The 15,300-nt window shown below is 46.9% G+C and overlaps 2 protein-coding genes across 3 annotated transcripts in view; one reads left to right on the top strand and one right to left on the bottom strand.

The window, feature by feature from the left end:
• The window catches only part of BLK (BLK proto-oncogene, Src family tyrosine kinase), a 150,753-nt gene that overhangs the window by 108,621 nt on the left and 26,832 nt on the right, over nt 1–15,300 (bottom strand). The window lies entirely within an intron of this gene.
• Nucleotides 1–15,300, top strand: part of FAM167A (family with sequence similarity 167 member A) — a 33,732-nt gene that overhangs the window by 13,815 nt on the left and 4,617 nt on the right. The window contains exon 2 of the mRNA XM_037893861.2: nt 2,632–3,186. Within this exon, the coding sequence (XP_037749789.1) occupies nt 2,815–3,186 (372 nt within the window). The 5' untranslated portion in view covers nt 2,632–2,814. The remainder of the gene's footprint in view (nt 1–2,631; nt 3,187–15,300) is intronic.

The following is a 15,300-nucleotide window of genomic DNA, read 5'->3' as shown; positions in this document are numbered from 1 at the left end:
GGTTAGGGTTACGAAACTGGTTCTCTTAGAACTCCACACACTTTTTTACATGCTTATGACTTTCCGCATTAGCTTTCTGACCCCCCAGTGAATGTACCTCGGGGGGAAGCGGGAACAAAATCCCTTTTGTCAGCGCTGAATTTGGAAAGGGTGGGAGGGATAAGACACTTTGCTGTTCAAAAGAAAAATCTATTTGCACGTTTTGAGACAGGGCGGCCTGGGAGGTTTCATGGTGAAAATTGCCTATTTTCGCTTGGGGCGAGAGTGGCGACAGGTTCGAGGCTCGCAATGGCAGTGGTTTGTCTTTCAATGCAGAAAAAATCCTGAGCCAGGGACCTGTGACAAGGAGAGAAAGTGTCATTTCCCCACTGGGGAATACCAGTGCAGGGACAGTTGGTAAGGGTAGTTTCAGGATCCTATTGTACTAGCCACATACAGACACAGTGAGGGACAATCCCTGCTCTGAATAGTTTATCCAACCTAAATAGACAAGACAGACAAAAGAATTTGTAGAGCACCGACCACAAAGGGGGCAGGGCAAGGCGCTACCATAATCCAAATAATTATAAGTATTTATATCCTCATTTCACACCTAGGGAACTGCATCGCAGAGGCCCACATCCTCAAAGGTAGATAGGCACCTCATTCTTGTTGATTTCAATGGGAGTTGGGTGTTTAGATACCTTTGAAGATCTCGACCAGAGAGAGTGACTTAACCAAGATCACACAGAGACTCTGTGGAAGAGCTGGCAGCTGGACCCAGATCGCCTACCGCCCTGCTTTAGCCACTAACTCACCCTTCCTCAGCAGCATGCATGGATCCTAACAGCCAGCCTCTGATGCTTCCATCAGACATCCAGACGAGCCGCAGCGAGAGCTGCGAGCTTGAATCGACTCTAGCTTTGCAGCCTCATCCTGCTCCCAAGATAGCTCCCATGAATTTGGGGAGCAGGAACGATCCTGTCGCTTGAATAGCTCTCCACTCACAGACTGTCTGTGTGTATATTATCAGCTTCCCAGTCGGTTTCCCTGCCGACACACAACGGTGGGGCAAACCTTGCTGCCTGCTGGTGTTTATTTTAAATTGAATCTTCGCTGAAAAGATTTGTGAGGAGTAATTGTGGTCTTAATTTCAAAATTACAGGGGCCCTCGTGGGCGTGAATAGCAGGCAGAAGAATGACTGAATCACTCAGATTACAACATTTAGTGTATTCAGCTAGAAGGCTGGATATCCACTGGCAGTTCTTTCTGGGCATGCTACCAACCCAGCAGTACGTATTTTTGTTTTGTGTTTTTAGTCCTTTGGATCTATTCCTAGCTCAGCCACAGACCTAGCGCATGACCTTGAGAAAGTCACTTAACTTATCTGGGCCTAACATCACCCCGTTCCATGTAACAATAGTAGTGCTTAGATCTCACATGTCAGCCTCATTTATCTCCATTTTACAGATGGGTAAGCTGAGGCAAAACAGGGGAAGTGATATGGCTACAGGGAGTCAGTGAGAATAGAACCCACATCTTAATCCACTGCCATCTCAGCTGACTAATAAAACTGGCCTACCTCAGAGCAATGATGTCTGTAAAACATGCTAATAGCCTCACGTGAAAGGTGCCAGCGGTGCAGGGTTAGTCTCAGACGAAGAGGTGTGTGAGCAGAGTGGAGGTATGTGAAATTTCAAAGTTTAAAGGTTTGTTCCCAATACTGTTCTATTCTACAGCTGCCCTTATACCGTGCCCATCACCGTACGTTCATTAAGTGACGTGATTAATAGCTGTCATGTGTTGTTTGCTCTCTCCGCCTCCTCCCAAGGGGAGAAGAGGGTGCAGTGGAGTGTTTTGTTTTGGTAGGGTTTTAGGTCTTGTTCTGTTTTTCAATATACAGATTGCTCTGTGTTTATGTCAGAGAAGACAAGGAGCCCACAACCCCAGGTCCAAACACACTGAACTTTGGAAAGATTTGGGGTCTGAATCCCAGTCTGGATATTTATGTCACAGTCACCCCTTTTATCTATAACAGGCCAAACTCTGTCCCCTCCTCCCGATCTTCGGCAATGAGGAGATAGATCTGAATATTATGGCTTGGGACCAAAAGTTCAAATGCTTGAACAGACCTAATCCTTTGTATCTGAAACATTAAGGTCTGAAAAACTGGGCTGGAACAAAAAATTTTAATCAAACATTTCCCAACCCCCTTTGGCTTGAATTCTGACTGGAAGTCTGAGTTTTTACTTCATCTGAGCCTGTTTGATCGAGAGCCTCACTTCACCAATGGCCAATGCTGGATGTTTCAGAGGAAGGTGTAAAACCTCCAGAATGCATCTAGTTATGCAATGCTATGCTATCACTAGAGGGGGACTAGGCTTTCTTCCTGACCTCATTATGGCCTGAAGCTTAAGGATTGAGAGATCTGCATGACAAAAGTTTCTCTAAAAGTTAGAGCTTGTTAATTCTTGCCTAAGAAAACCGTCAGAAATCTGTAGTGAAGTAACATAACCCAGGAAGAGCTTTGCACAGTGGTTTATAACGTGCTTTCACATGCTGCATTCCAGCCAGGTTTTAGGAGGAGCTGTCACTCAGCTGTCATTTCCTTTTTTTTCCTTGCAGTTAAAACAATCATTTGTTATTTTTAGGTGTTTTCCGTAATTAAAGTGACGCCGGAGCGGAGAACCAGCTGATGTGGCTGGCAGGCTTATGAGAGCTTGCTTTTGTGCATCAAGTCAGCAGATGGAAGCTGTTCTCAGAAGGATTCCCTGAGTTTTGCTGTTGCCCTTAACTTTACAATCAACCTCTATAACATTTTACTACAGAAGAGGATGTCGTTGCCCAGAATCCAAATAGAAGAGGTGGTGGACAGTCCAGATGCCTCCTCTGAGAATGCCACACCCCCACATGACCACCTGAGAAGCCTGAAGGCTCTGACAGAGAAACTGAGACTGGAGACCAGGCGCCCTTCCTACTTGGAGTGGAAAGCCAAACTTGAGGACCAGACATGGAAGAGCCCCAAGCCCTCTGCGGGGGAAGAGGTTAAAGAAGAGAAAAAGGCCACAGAGGAAGTCATCCCTTTAAGAAAGGTGCAGGTGCATCTCAAAGGGAGTTCTTCCCAGGAGAAGGTGACTCTTACTTCAGGGAAACTAAGTGGTTTTGAAAGCATTGAGGAAGCTCTGAATTGGCTCAGGAAGGAACTGGTAAGTGGTTTCCTTTCCAAGATAAATAATGGTCTTAAAAGAGAAGATTAAAGTGACTGTCTAGTCCAGTGGTTCCCAAAGTGGGGTCTGCCATGGGTTATGTGGGGGTCCGCCCCTTGAGCCAGAGTACTGCAGTGGGGCTGGAATGCGCTGGTACAGTGTTATGACACTTTTACCACAAGGGGGACACCATCTTGTTCTCAAAATGGCGTCCTCTCCACAGTGCGGTCTCACCATACATGTAAGGTCACCCTGTGCAGAGGACACCATCTTCTTGTGCAAGGTCACACTGTGTGGAGCAGGCCATTTTGAGAATAAAATGGTGTCCTTGCACTTCGTGACCTCACACACATGGTACAGGAGAGCTCACGCTGGTGGGGGCATTCCAGTAGTACTAGGACCTGCCTGTCCATGACTACACCACAAATATAGTTTCAGTTAAAGTGAAAATAAGGGTGATGTGTAGGGCCCTACCAAATTCACAGACCGTGAAATCTGGTCTCCCCCATGAAATCGGGTCTTTTGTGTGCTTGTCCCTATGCTATACAGATTTCACAGGGAGACCAGCGTTTCTCAAATTGGGGGTCCTCACCCAAAAGGGAGTTGCGGGGTGGGGGGGGGGTCACAAGATTATTTTAGGGCGGGCACAGTATTGCCACCCTTACTTCTGCGCTGCCTTCAGAGCCGGGTGGCCGGAGAGCAGCGGCTGGTGGCCGGGCACCCAGCTCTGAAGGCAGCACCCTGCCAGCAGCAGCGCAGAAGTAAGGGTAGCAGTACCGCAACCCACACCCTGCAATAACCTTGCAACCCTCCTCGACTCCTTTTTGGGTCAGGACCCCTACAATTGCAACACTGTGAAATTTCAACTTTAAATACCTGAAACCATGAAATGTACCATTTTAAAAAATCCTCTGACCATGAAATTGACCAAAATGGACCGTGAATTTGTAGACAAAAATGGATCCGTGGTTAAAATGTGGAAGCATTAAGAAGAAATATGTATCTACTATTGAAAGAGACTATGAACTCAGCAAGGATCAAATAATAACTAACCCAACAAAGAGAATAATAAGAACATGAAATCTATGTATAAAAAACGAAACGGGCCTGGGGAATTTAGTCAGATGGCAAATGGATCCTTGGTGGAAAAAAGTTTGGGAACCACTGGTCTGGTACATTCTGTCTTTGGGGCTCACTCGTTACAGCAATGAACAATTTTGGGGGGTTTTCTTTCTCTGGTAGGAGCAGGGGGCGGTTTGGGGACAGCAAGGTTGTGTGATAGCATTATTTAGGAGGTCGTACCTGGAGCTGAATCCAAGCATCTGGGCTGCCACTGGGTTCTATTAAGGTGGGAAAACTCTACACAGCAAACAATCCCTTTGATGAACGGAAGCCTCTTTTATTTTTGTTTTGCCTATTTGCAAATTACAGGTGACCAGGTGACAATTCGTACACAGGGATTGGCTATTCCAACAAACTGGTTGTGAGAAAAGATGTCAGCCTCATGAGATAGTCTCTCTGTCTCTGGGTTTTTTATGGTCCCATTACTCTAGTATCTGAGGGTGTGATAACATTCAATGTATTTATCTTCACAACACCCCTGTAGGGCAATGTTGTTATCCCCATTTTACAGATGGGGGAACAGAAGCGCAGAGAGGCTAAGTGACTTGCCCAAGGTCACATGGGAAGTCTGTGGCACAGCAGAGGCTTAACCCCAAGTCTATCAAGACTCCAGTGCTCTAACCATCCAACAATCCATTCCTCATTGTCACAATGAGTATTTATTCTCTATTATTCATGCCATGTGACTGTTCACCTGAGTCACATTGTTTTATTCCTGTTGCCTGAATGGACATCCTAGGCATTATAAAAGGAAAAGGTTCCTTGTTTGCTTGTGAACACTCTGCCAACATTCATAATTGTTTGCCAGATTTGCAGTAATAATCATGTCTCTTCTAAATGGCGGTGAGAGCACTTTGGGTGTGAGTGTGCTTGTGAATATTTATTTGCACGACTGCTTTGCTTTCCACAAGAAAAAAAATCTTGTGACTAAAATTTTCGCCACCCAAATATTGACAAATAAATGAATAAACATGACTTAATGAGTTTCATTCACAAGAATATTCACACATACATTTTACTGCATTTGCCCAGCACTGGTTTACCTGTATATAAATTATTTGTAAAAGTGATGTGTGATTTTGGTTGTCTCAGTTTTTGGGTGTCCAGCTTGATACACTTGCCAGGGGTCTGATTTTCAGAGTGCAGGTGCGTGGCCCTTTTCTGAAAATCAGCCTCTTTAAGGTGTCTCAAGTTGGGCCCCCCAAAATCACTAGTCATGTTAGAAAATCTTGGCACATTGCCTCAGATTAGGATCCATGTCGAATTTGGGTTTATGACTCAAACCTCACTCCCCAATGGCCTTCATCTGAAAAACAGATCTGAACAGGCCCAGTGATGATGGCAAGGTGTAAGTTTCGTTTTCCAAGCCCCAAGTTCAAGAGGATTTGCATCTGGACTTTGGATTCTGCCTTTTACACAGGTAGAGATTTATTTTGAGCCCCGCTGTGCAGTTCCGATCTGGGGCTTGGGTTTGGGGATGGACGCACACAATGTGATGAAAGATAAAAGTGGTAAATAAACAGAGAAAGATCAAATAAAAAGAACAAGACCTATCTACATGTCCCACTCTCCTAATGATATCCATGGGCACTGACAAGACACTCGTCACTGGATCTGACTGCATCTAACATAATTTAAAAGAATTTACCTGAAACAAAGAGCATGTTTTTGGCTCACCACACCACTTCATCCCCACCTAGAATGGACCACAGATGGGGAACAGCTGCCAGCAGACTGTTAGAGCGTATCAAGGCTTGAAGTTAGCAAAATGCCCTAACAAACAAAATACCCATCTTATACTGTGCTCTAAGGATGAAATCCTGGCCCCACTGAAATCAATGGCAAAGCAACCATGGACTTTGGTGGGGCTAGGATTTCATCTTACAGGTCAAATTCTGCCTCAGTTGCAGCCCAGTGAATGGGCGTTACACTTGCAACTCTCAGGGTACAATTTGCCTCCAGATGTGGCTAGGCTTGGGTTTACCTGTACTTCTAGCAGGAGCAAATACCAAGCAAAGAGGGCCTGCCACTGACAACATCTTGCCCTGGGGAGCTTGGCACGCCATCCAACACCCTTCCCCGTGGGCCTTGGCGTGCTACCAGGTGAGCGATAAGTATTTCTGGCCTGTGTTATATGCACAGAGAAAGGGAGCTGGGAATTCCGTGAGCTCCATCCCGGGACAGCCACTCCAGCTGAATGCAGGTGCAGCAATAGGGCATCACACGAGAGGCAACCTCTGAGGAACTCGGGACACGGATAATTTAGGGCATAACCAGCATCCTAACTACCTTCTGGAACTGACCTGGCAGCAGAGTACAGAGCAGCAGTCTAATTGGCTTTCGCCAGTCTGCCCTGAGCAACAGAGTGGCCATCTGCATTCTGTGCTAGCCAGAGCGGCCTTCCGTGGAAGTAACGTTAGAGCAGGTGGTGCTCATCTAACCCTTGAGGGGTCAAAGGCACAAGCATGTGGGGACACCCAGCCAAGAAACGGGTCAATTAAAAGTCCCCAGATATAAAATTAAAGCTCTAGTTTAGAGCTAAGCCCTTGCTGCAAACCTAGAGCACATAATTTCTTCCAGGGACATAAGGCACATCCTTCAGCTCCTCAAAAGGAGCAAGTTTGACTCCTCAAGGCCACAGGTCCAATCAGAGAGGCCAAAGGGGCAAATCCAAGACCTTATTGCAAATCTAGGGGAAACGTTCATGGTCTCCAGCTCCAGTGGTCCAGGAAGAGATAGCACTCACTGAGAATCACGTGATAACACATTAGGGCCAGCCCCTCAGCTAGTGTACATTATTAGTACAGCTCTGCTGAAGTCAATGGAGTTGCACCGATTGACACCAGTTGACCATCTGGCCTTTAAAGTCAGATAGAGTCCGGAATGCAAATTCCCTCCCAAGGCCCGTTTTGCAGCTGTAACTGCAGATTGTGCAGCTCAGCACACTACAAGCTTCTCGAGGGGTTGAACAACTTTCAGTCCCAGCATGCTCGAGCCCTGGAAATTATTCCCATGTTTGATTTTTGTGCTAGGTGAAGAGTTCTGACCAGCTCTGAGTATTCAAATCAGGTTAAAGGTCTTTTAATATCGTAGAGTAAATCCCTAAATTCCCCGCTCAATGAAAACCAGCAGTTAAGTCAATGGGAGTAAAGTCTTAAGGAGTGGGCCCATAGAAAATAAGGCGTGGTCTACACTAGAGTTAGGTCAGCGCAAGGCAGCTTACGTCGATCTGCCTATGGAAATGTCTACACTTATATTTTGTTCCCGCCGATGTAACTGTCCAGCAACACCGATTTAATAACTTCACCTCCACGAGCGGAGTAGAGGCAAGATCAAAGTAGTTGGGTCGACACAGTCTCAGCGTAGACACTGTGTTGCTTACGTCAACTGTTACTGGCTTTCAGGAGCCTTCCCACAATGCCCCACACTGACAGTACAATTGAAACGAGCGCTGCTGATGAGGATGCTCACTGACACAAGGAGTAAAGTTTAGACATACACAAGCAATGTAATTACTGCGGCAGCTGTATGCTGACATAAGTTAGGTTGACTTAATTTTGTAGTGTAGACATGGCCTAAGTAACATTGCAACATTGGCTTTTCTTGGTATTTACGAAGCAGAGTAAATTAATCAGTGTCCTGAGGGTGGAAGGCCCAACATCTGTCCTCACCACAGATTCAAGTTCTGCTCACAGATGTGGTTAGCTCTGACTGAAGTAATGGACTTTGACCCTTAATATTTAGTTGTTTTCATGGATCGGCCAACAGGTTCAGACAGACGAAGGGAGCCAGGTCCTGTCCTGCAGTAAAGCTGGTTGGCATGGAGGGTGTGGCAGCGTGGAAAAGAAAATGGAAGAAAAAAAAGTGAAAATGTTGAAATGAAACATTTTGATTTCATTGGAAATTGTTTTGCTTTGTTTTGCCATCCAAACGCTTTGGAAAATTTGAGACGAATTTGCGACACTTTTCAGGCAACCCAAATCTGCATTTTTCGGCAAACTTAAGCTTAGTCCAAAAAATTTTCACCCAGCTCTACTGTGAATATAGTTGGTGTGAATGGTCAGATTTACTAAGGTAGATCCGACTCCTAGTGAAGTCATTGAGAGTCTTCCCATTGACTTCAGTGGGCACTGGCTCAGGTCCTAATTAAAAAGGCAGTAATGGTATCTAAACCTTAGTGATCCTTGGTGTCTCCACTTCAGATCAATTTCTCATCCACATCAAAAGCTCTGTTACTCTGCAACAGGTTTCCAAATGGGCCTATTTTTATCCCAGCCTCTGCTCCCAAAATGAGCTAAATGGGCACTAAACTGAATTCGGAAGAAGAAGCTCGAGCAGGAGCACTGTTGACGTGCACCTCATTGCAGATTGTGCTGGTGTTGTGGGGGGATGGGGAGGAGTCCTTTGGCTTTTCTGAGATTGGATTTACTGAGAGATGCCGGACTGGCAGCCCGGGCGAGCAAAGCTCTCTCTTTATGACAGCATGGACCGTTGCAATGCAACTTCCATCCGCTGCCCCACCAGTGTTTCTCAATTCTAACTCAGTCAGCCAGCTGCAGCCTGATTGGCCAGGACCATTCTCCTCCCACTGCCCTGATCTGCATTGCAACAGAGAGAGATGCTGGGAAATATCACCCTATGGAACACAGGAGTTCCCTGGGGCAGCTTTTCTGTGCTCTTCCCCCTCCTTAGCTCCACTGAAGCGAGGGGCACAGGCTCCCAAATGATGGTCCAAGGGGCCCTTGCTGGTGGTGTGCAGAGAGCTGGCTGCTCCTATGGTGCTGGTTTCTTTTTCTTTCTATCAGGTGTATGCCATGGAAAGAGGTTAAAAACAAATGAAATATTTTCCTAATATTACTGTCCCACAGAAGTACTGACTATCATTAAAAGCAGAGAGGAAGGACAGTGCAGTGATTAGGACACTAACTTAGAATGTGGGACGCTGTAACAAGGAACTTAATCCGCTTTCAAAGCAGAGTACAGAACATGGATTGACTGGCCTGTTAGTACACTGTATTCCTTGTGTTGTATGGACACAAGTCATTGGAGTGCGCACTAACTAAAGTTAAGGTGGACTCATTCCCACCCCCTGCCCCCAGCCCCTACCCTGTGTAGACAAGCTCAGACTCTCTGTGCTTCAGTTCCCCATCTGTACACTGAGCTTATAGCACTTACATTAAGGATTGCAAAGTGCTCAGATACTACCGTAATGGAGACTTTATAAGTACCTTATCTAGATGGACAGGACTATTATGGGGTTGCACTGAGAGGGGAGTGATCTGCATGGATGGGAATGGAAAGAGAGGTAGGTCCATGAAACTCTCTACTATAATGTGCTCTCCACTGTAAATATCTGATAAAGGGCCTTCTGGGCTGCTGAGGGTGAGCAGGATGCATCCCTTTGGTTAGGAAGGAGGTACTGAGACTTCACTGCTGCGCCACATGAAAATGGAGGTTATATACCAATAGCTAAAAGAAAAGGAGGACTTCTGGCACCTTAGAGACTAACCAATTTATTTGAGCATAAGCTTTCATGAGCTACAGCTCACTTCATCGGATGCATACTGTGGAAAATACAGAAGATGTTTTTATACACACAGACCATGAAAAAATGGGTGTTTATCACTACAAAAGGTTTTCTCTCCCCCCACCCCACTCTCCTGCTGGTAATAGCTTATCTAAAGAGATCACTCTCCTTAGCTCCAATAGCTGGGACGCATACCTTCTGTTGTCTCAGAATGGGACAAAACCAATGGGGCATTTCTGCGTCCCTTGTTGAAAACTGAGCAAGTAGGAAAGAGGAGAGCAAATTCTCCTTAAAATGCGAATAAATCGACACTAAGGAATAATCCTGCATTGGCAGGGGCAGGAATTCAGGGCTCAGTCTTGCACTGTTGAAGTCAACGGGAGTTTTGACTTCAACAGAAGTAGGACCAGGCACTAGTTGTGCTAGCTGGTCTTTTCCGCCTCTAATTTCCAGATTTCCATGATAAAATAGGATCCACACCCCTCTGATTATATGACAGGGTTCAGTTGGGGTGTTCTGCTCTCCTGCCTTTTTAAATGTAAATGGATCTGTTCAAAACAGAAATCATATTGAAAGAGATTTCTTACCAGCCACTTCTGAACTGGATTCTGGAATATCCAATTGACTGTTCACCAATCATGCTGTCAGTTGTTTGTTCTTCACACAGCTGGGCTGTTTACCTGTGTATTTATGATTGGTTTCATTGTCCAGGTCAGATGAAGTTGAGCCACGTGTTACAGTTGTGTTGCTGGCCCAGCAGGGGAATGTTTAAATTGAAAAACAACTGTGGCCACTGACACAAACAATAGCCTTGTCCACTCTTTCCAGTAAGTTGTGTAGAACTCTGTCTACCTGACAGTGTCCCTTTATAACGGAGGTCATTCATAATTTACAGTGCCTTCTGTCAAACTGGGATTAGGTGTTTCCATTACTGTCAACTAGGAACTAGAATAGCAGAGCCACAGTTAGGATTTCTGGTTTCTGCCCCAAGCTCTGCTGGGTGATCTTGGACAAGTCACTTAACCTTCCTCTGCAGATCTGGTCCGGTCTCCCATCAGTAACAAGTGAACTGCCTAGATGGCTCAGAGATCAGCAATTCCAATGTTGCTGCACCATGGTTTGCCCCTCTGTAAAATGGGAACAGCTCCAATACATAGCCCCTCGCATTCATGGGGAGGGAGCGATCAATTGGTCTCAGAGAGATTTGAGATCCTCCAGGGAAAGGTGCTCTGTAAGTGCGGAGGGCAGGGGGTCTGATTCTCAGAGCTACTGAGCACCCAGAACTGCAGTTGAAGTTCATGGGATCTGTGGGTGCTCAGCACCCCTGAAAATCGTCACATCAGGGAAGTGAGCTATATAGAGGCAGATTCACACTGCTGTAAATTGCCATAGTTCCATTGTGGTGATGGTTATTTTAGACTGAACAAGCCTTTGGTGATGCCTGGTTTTCCTTTGTGTATCTCAAGCCAACTCCCCATGAGTGGAACATGGCCTCATGGATTCCACCCATAGCCCAGTCACCACAAATACATGCCTCAAATGTGTAAACACCCCGAAGGAGTTGTTACCACACAAGATGCATGTTAGTTCTCAAGAAGCAAAACTCTGAACGTCAGATCCCAATCAGAGATGGGCAGAGTCTCCAGCGTCATTGCTCCATTGTGCTGATAATCCTTTTGTCAGCCATCACAAAGCTTTGTTTCTTTTTCCTTTATGTATTTTCTGGAAGGAAAAAGGCAGCTCTTCTTAACGGAGCTCAGCCGAAAGAGAAGCAACTTCCCACCCAGCCCCTAACCCCACCCGCCACAGAAGCGAACAAAGCTGGAGGAGAGCTTTATCTCCCTGGGAAAATGTTGCTACCATCAGTCACTGCAGCTCCTGTTTCTGGTGCGTTGTCTCTCTCTCTTTGTGATTTAGCCTGTGGGGATGATAATGCTGCTTAGCACACTCAGAGCCCTTTGCATGCGGAGATCTCAAAGTGCAAGGTGTTGGAACTGGCAAAGAGAATGACAGTGACTTGCCCAGCAGAGCTGAGAATAGTATTCATGGCTCGCCTTGTTAAAACCTCAGCTGTCGCCATGGGGCGGGCAGGAAGGGGAGAGGAAAGTCTGAGATTAGAGCTGTGAGCACCATCTGCCATCTTGGTATTTTGGCTTGTGTGAAAACGTCAGGGTGCCCTAACAGCGTATCAGCGCCTTGTCAGAAAGGCCAGAGTGGGTTCCAGAAAAGGAAAAGCTAGTTTCGTGACACAATTGGAACTGTCCAAGTGGAGTTCATGTCAAGGACCCCTCTTCTGTTATTTCAACATTTCTGTGACTTTTTTAAAGCATTTTTTTTTTAGACCATTAACCGAAAACAGTAGCGAAAACGCAATCAAAATGGTTGTCGACATCCTTAATAAACAGAAACTTTCGGCAGCCATTTTGCCAGCCTCTTTGGTTAAAACGATAAAAACGCCTGCAGAAAAGTCAGAAAACTTCCCCCAGAAATGGAAACATTTCAACAACATCAATACTTTGTAAGGCTCCGTTTTGCTCGGGGGGGTGGCGGTTGTGTGGGGAAGAGAAAGGAATGACATCACAAATGCTGACAGTGCTACAAATAAGCTGCCTCTGAGCCTGGTGTAATTGCGTAACCGTGACTCAGTCCTCCCCCAGCCACTGAGATGAGGATCCAAGGTTTTCACCATGTTCTTAGGGCATTCGGGCACATTTTGCCAGGGCCTGGCAGGCTCGGCCATCCATCTGTCACCACTGCAGTGAGAGAAACCTGCCCCTGATTAATCCTAATTGTGTTTACATCAGCCCTGAGCACACCTATCGAGCACAAGGCCTCACAGCACCCCAGGGAGGCAGAGGACTGACAGGAGGGGAAACTGAGGCCCAGAGTTGCTCAGCGACTTACCCAAGGTCCCACAAAATGGCAGGGATAGAACCAGGCCACACTCCCAGTCCCTGGTCCTGCAAGGCAGTGGTTCCACCCCCAGGCCTGCACTGAGACCATCCCTGGGCAAGGCAGCAGGGTCTTTCCCCTGCAACATTGCCTGTGCAGAGACAGAGAGGAAGCAGCTTGTGCTTCTCCTGCTCAGGGCCTGCCAGGGGCTAGTTCGGCCCCTGATACAAGCTGGGGCAACCCCCTAACTCACGGTCCTGTTGCAATGGCCCTGTGAGGACTTTTCAGAACTGAACTGCTGGGACATAGGACTGCCCTGGCCACTGTCCCTGCCACCTTCTATCGCCCCTTGTCTCTGTGCGTGGGAGGAATGCATTGAGCCACATGAGCAGACTTTGTGCCCCCTGCCTCACGGGCATTCCCCCAGGGTGCCCTCCAGCCCCTCTGCAGCAAAAGCCCACAGGGCAGGGATTAGCCTGATGCTCTGTGTCTGTTTCTGAGCAGCTCAGGAACAGATACAGGCTCAAACTGGAGGGAGCCCAGAGAAAGGCGACAAAAATCATAAAGGGGGTGGAGGAGCTGACTTATGGGAAAAGATGAAAAGAGCTAGATCGGTGTCAGAGTGTGGCTGAATGTGCTCTGGCTTGGCCAGAAAACCACCAAGGGCCTGATCCAAAACCTATTGACATCAATGGGAGTCTTTCCACTAACTCCAGTGGGATTGGGAGCAGGCCCCAGGTTGGAAAATGAAAGCCATCTACACGTATTTGAAGAGGGCAAGCCCCAGAAAGAGAGCGGGGTTGGTTAGGAGGTACCAGGTCGGAGAAGCAGACTGAAACTGATGAAAGCCTAGCCTCTGTTTGTCAGAGGGTGGAGATGGATGGCAGGAGAGAGATCACTTGATCATTACTTGTTAGGTTCACTCCTTCTGGGGCACCTGGCACTGGCCACTGTCGGTAGACAGGATACTGGGCTGGATGGACCTTTGGTCTGACCCAGTATGGCCGTTCGTATGTTCTTAAAGCAACATTTAGGAACTTTGGAATGGCCAGACTGGATCAGATGCAGGTTCCCTCTAGTCCAGTATCCTGTCTCCAGCAGTGGCCAGTACAAGACAGTTCGAAGGAAGGTGTGAGAATCCCACAACTGGCAGGTGTGACACAATTTGCTCTCCACATTCAATCTCAGCCTGGTCTGCAATAGTCACAGGCTGGCCTAAGCCCCAGAGCCTGAGGTTTTTATTTCCCTTCCAAAGCTCTTTATTTTCTTGGTATTTATTAATCTAACGCTGGCTATTCTTATTCTCCGTATAATGTCCAATCCCTCTTCGAATCTTGCTAATCTTTTGGCCCATGAGATCCAGTGGCAATGAGTTCCACAGCCTAATAATGTGTTGGGTGAAAGGGCATTTCCTTTTATGCTTTTTGAATCTGCCACCTTTCAAGGCTAGATATCAGGAAACAACTTCTAAGCAGTGAGATCTACTATAATGCAGAACAGCATCTCCCATGGGCAGCCCCATTGCAGGAGCCACTTAAAACCGGGTGGGACAAGCCCCTGGTGAATGTAATGCACCAGACCCTGAGCTGGTGTATATCAGCCTAACTCCATGGAGTTAGGCTGATTTACGCCAGCAGGCGATCTGACCCAGGGCGGTGGGAACAATTCCCTGAGAATTCTTTCCTCATCTATAATTGCTGTTTCTCTTAAGTGCTGCTCACTCCGAGATAAATTAAAGTGCCCTCAGCTAAAGGGAGAGGGAAGCTGGGTGAAACCTCAGTCCCCGGAAAAATCATGGAGCAGGTCCTCAAAGAATCAATCCTGAAGCACTTACATGAGAGGAAAGTGATCAGGAACAGTCAGCATGGATTCACCAAGGGAAGGTCATGCCTGACTTATCTAATCACCTTCTATGATGAGATTACTGGTTCTGTGGATGAAGGGAAAGCAGTGGATGTATTGTTTCTTGACTTTAGCAAAGCTTTTGACACGGTCTCCCACAGTATTCTTGTCAGCAAGTTAAAGAAGTATGAGCTGGATGAATGCACTATAAGGTGGGTAGAAAGTTGGCTAGATTGTCGGGCTCAACGGGTAGTGATCAATGGCTCCATGTCTAGTTGGCAGCCGCTGTCAAGTGGAGTGCCCCAGGGGTCAGTCCTGGGGCCGGTTTTGTTCAATATCTTCATAAATGATCTGGAGGATGGTGTGGATTGCACCCTCAGCAAATTTGCGGATGATACTAAACTAGGAGGAGTGGTAGATACGCTGGAGGGCAGGGATAGGATACAGAGGGACCTAGACAAAGTGGAGGATTGGGCCAAAAGAAATCTGATGAGGTTCAATAAGGATAAGTGCAGGGTCCTGCACTTAGGACGGAAGAACCCAATGCACCGCTACAGACTAGGGACCGAATGGCTAGGCAGCAGTTCTGCGGAAAAGGACCTAGGGGTGACAGTGGACGAGAAGCTGGATATGAGTCAGCAGTGTGCCCTTGTTGCCAAGAAGGCCAATGGCATTTTGGGATGTATAAGTAGGGGCATAGCGAGCAGATCGAGGGATGTGATCGTTCCCCT

The sequence above is a fragment of the Chelonia mydas genome, chromosome 3 (assembly GCF_015237465.2).
Source record: "Chelonia mydas isolate rCheMyd1 chromosome 3, rCheMyd1.pri.v2, whole genome shotgun sequence".
NCBI lineage: Eukaryota > Metazoa > Chordata > Testudines > Cheloniidae > Chelonia > Chelonia mydas.
Note: the sequence above shows the minus strand (reverse complement) of the source record. Positions and strands in the feature narration are given on the sequence as shown.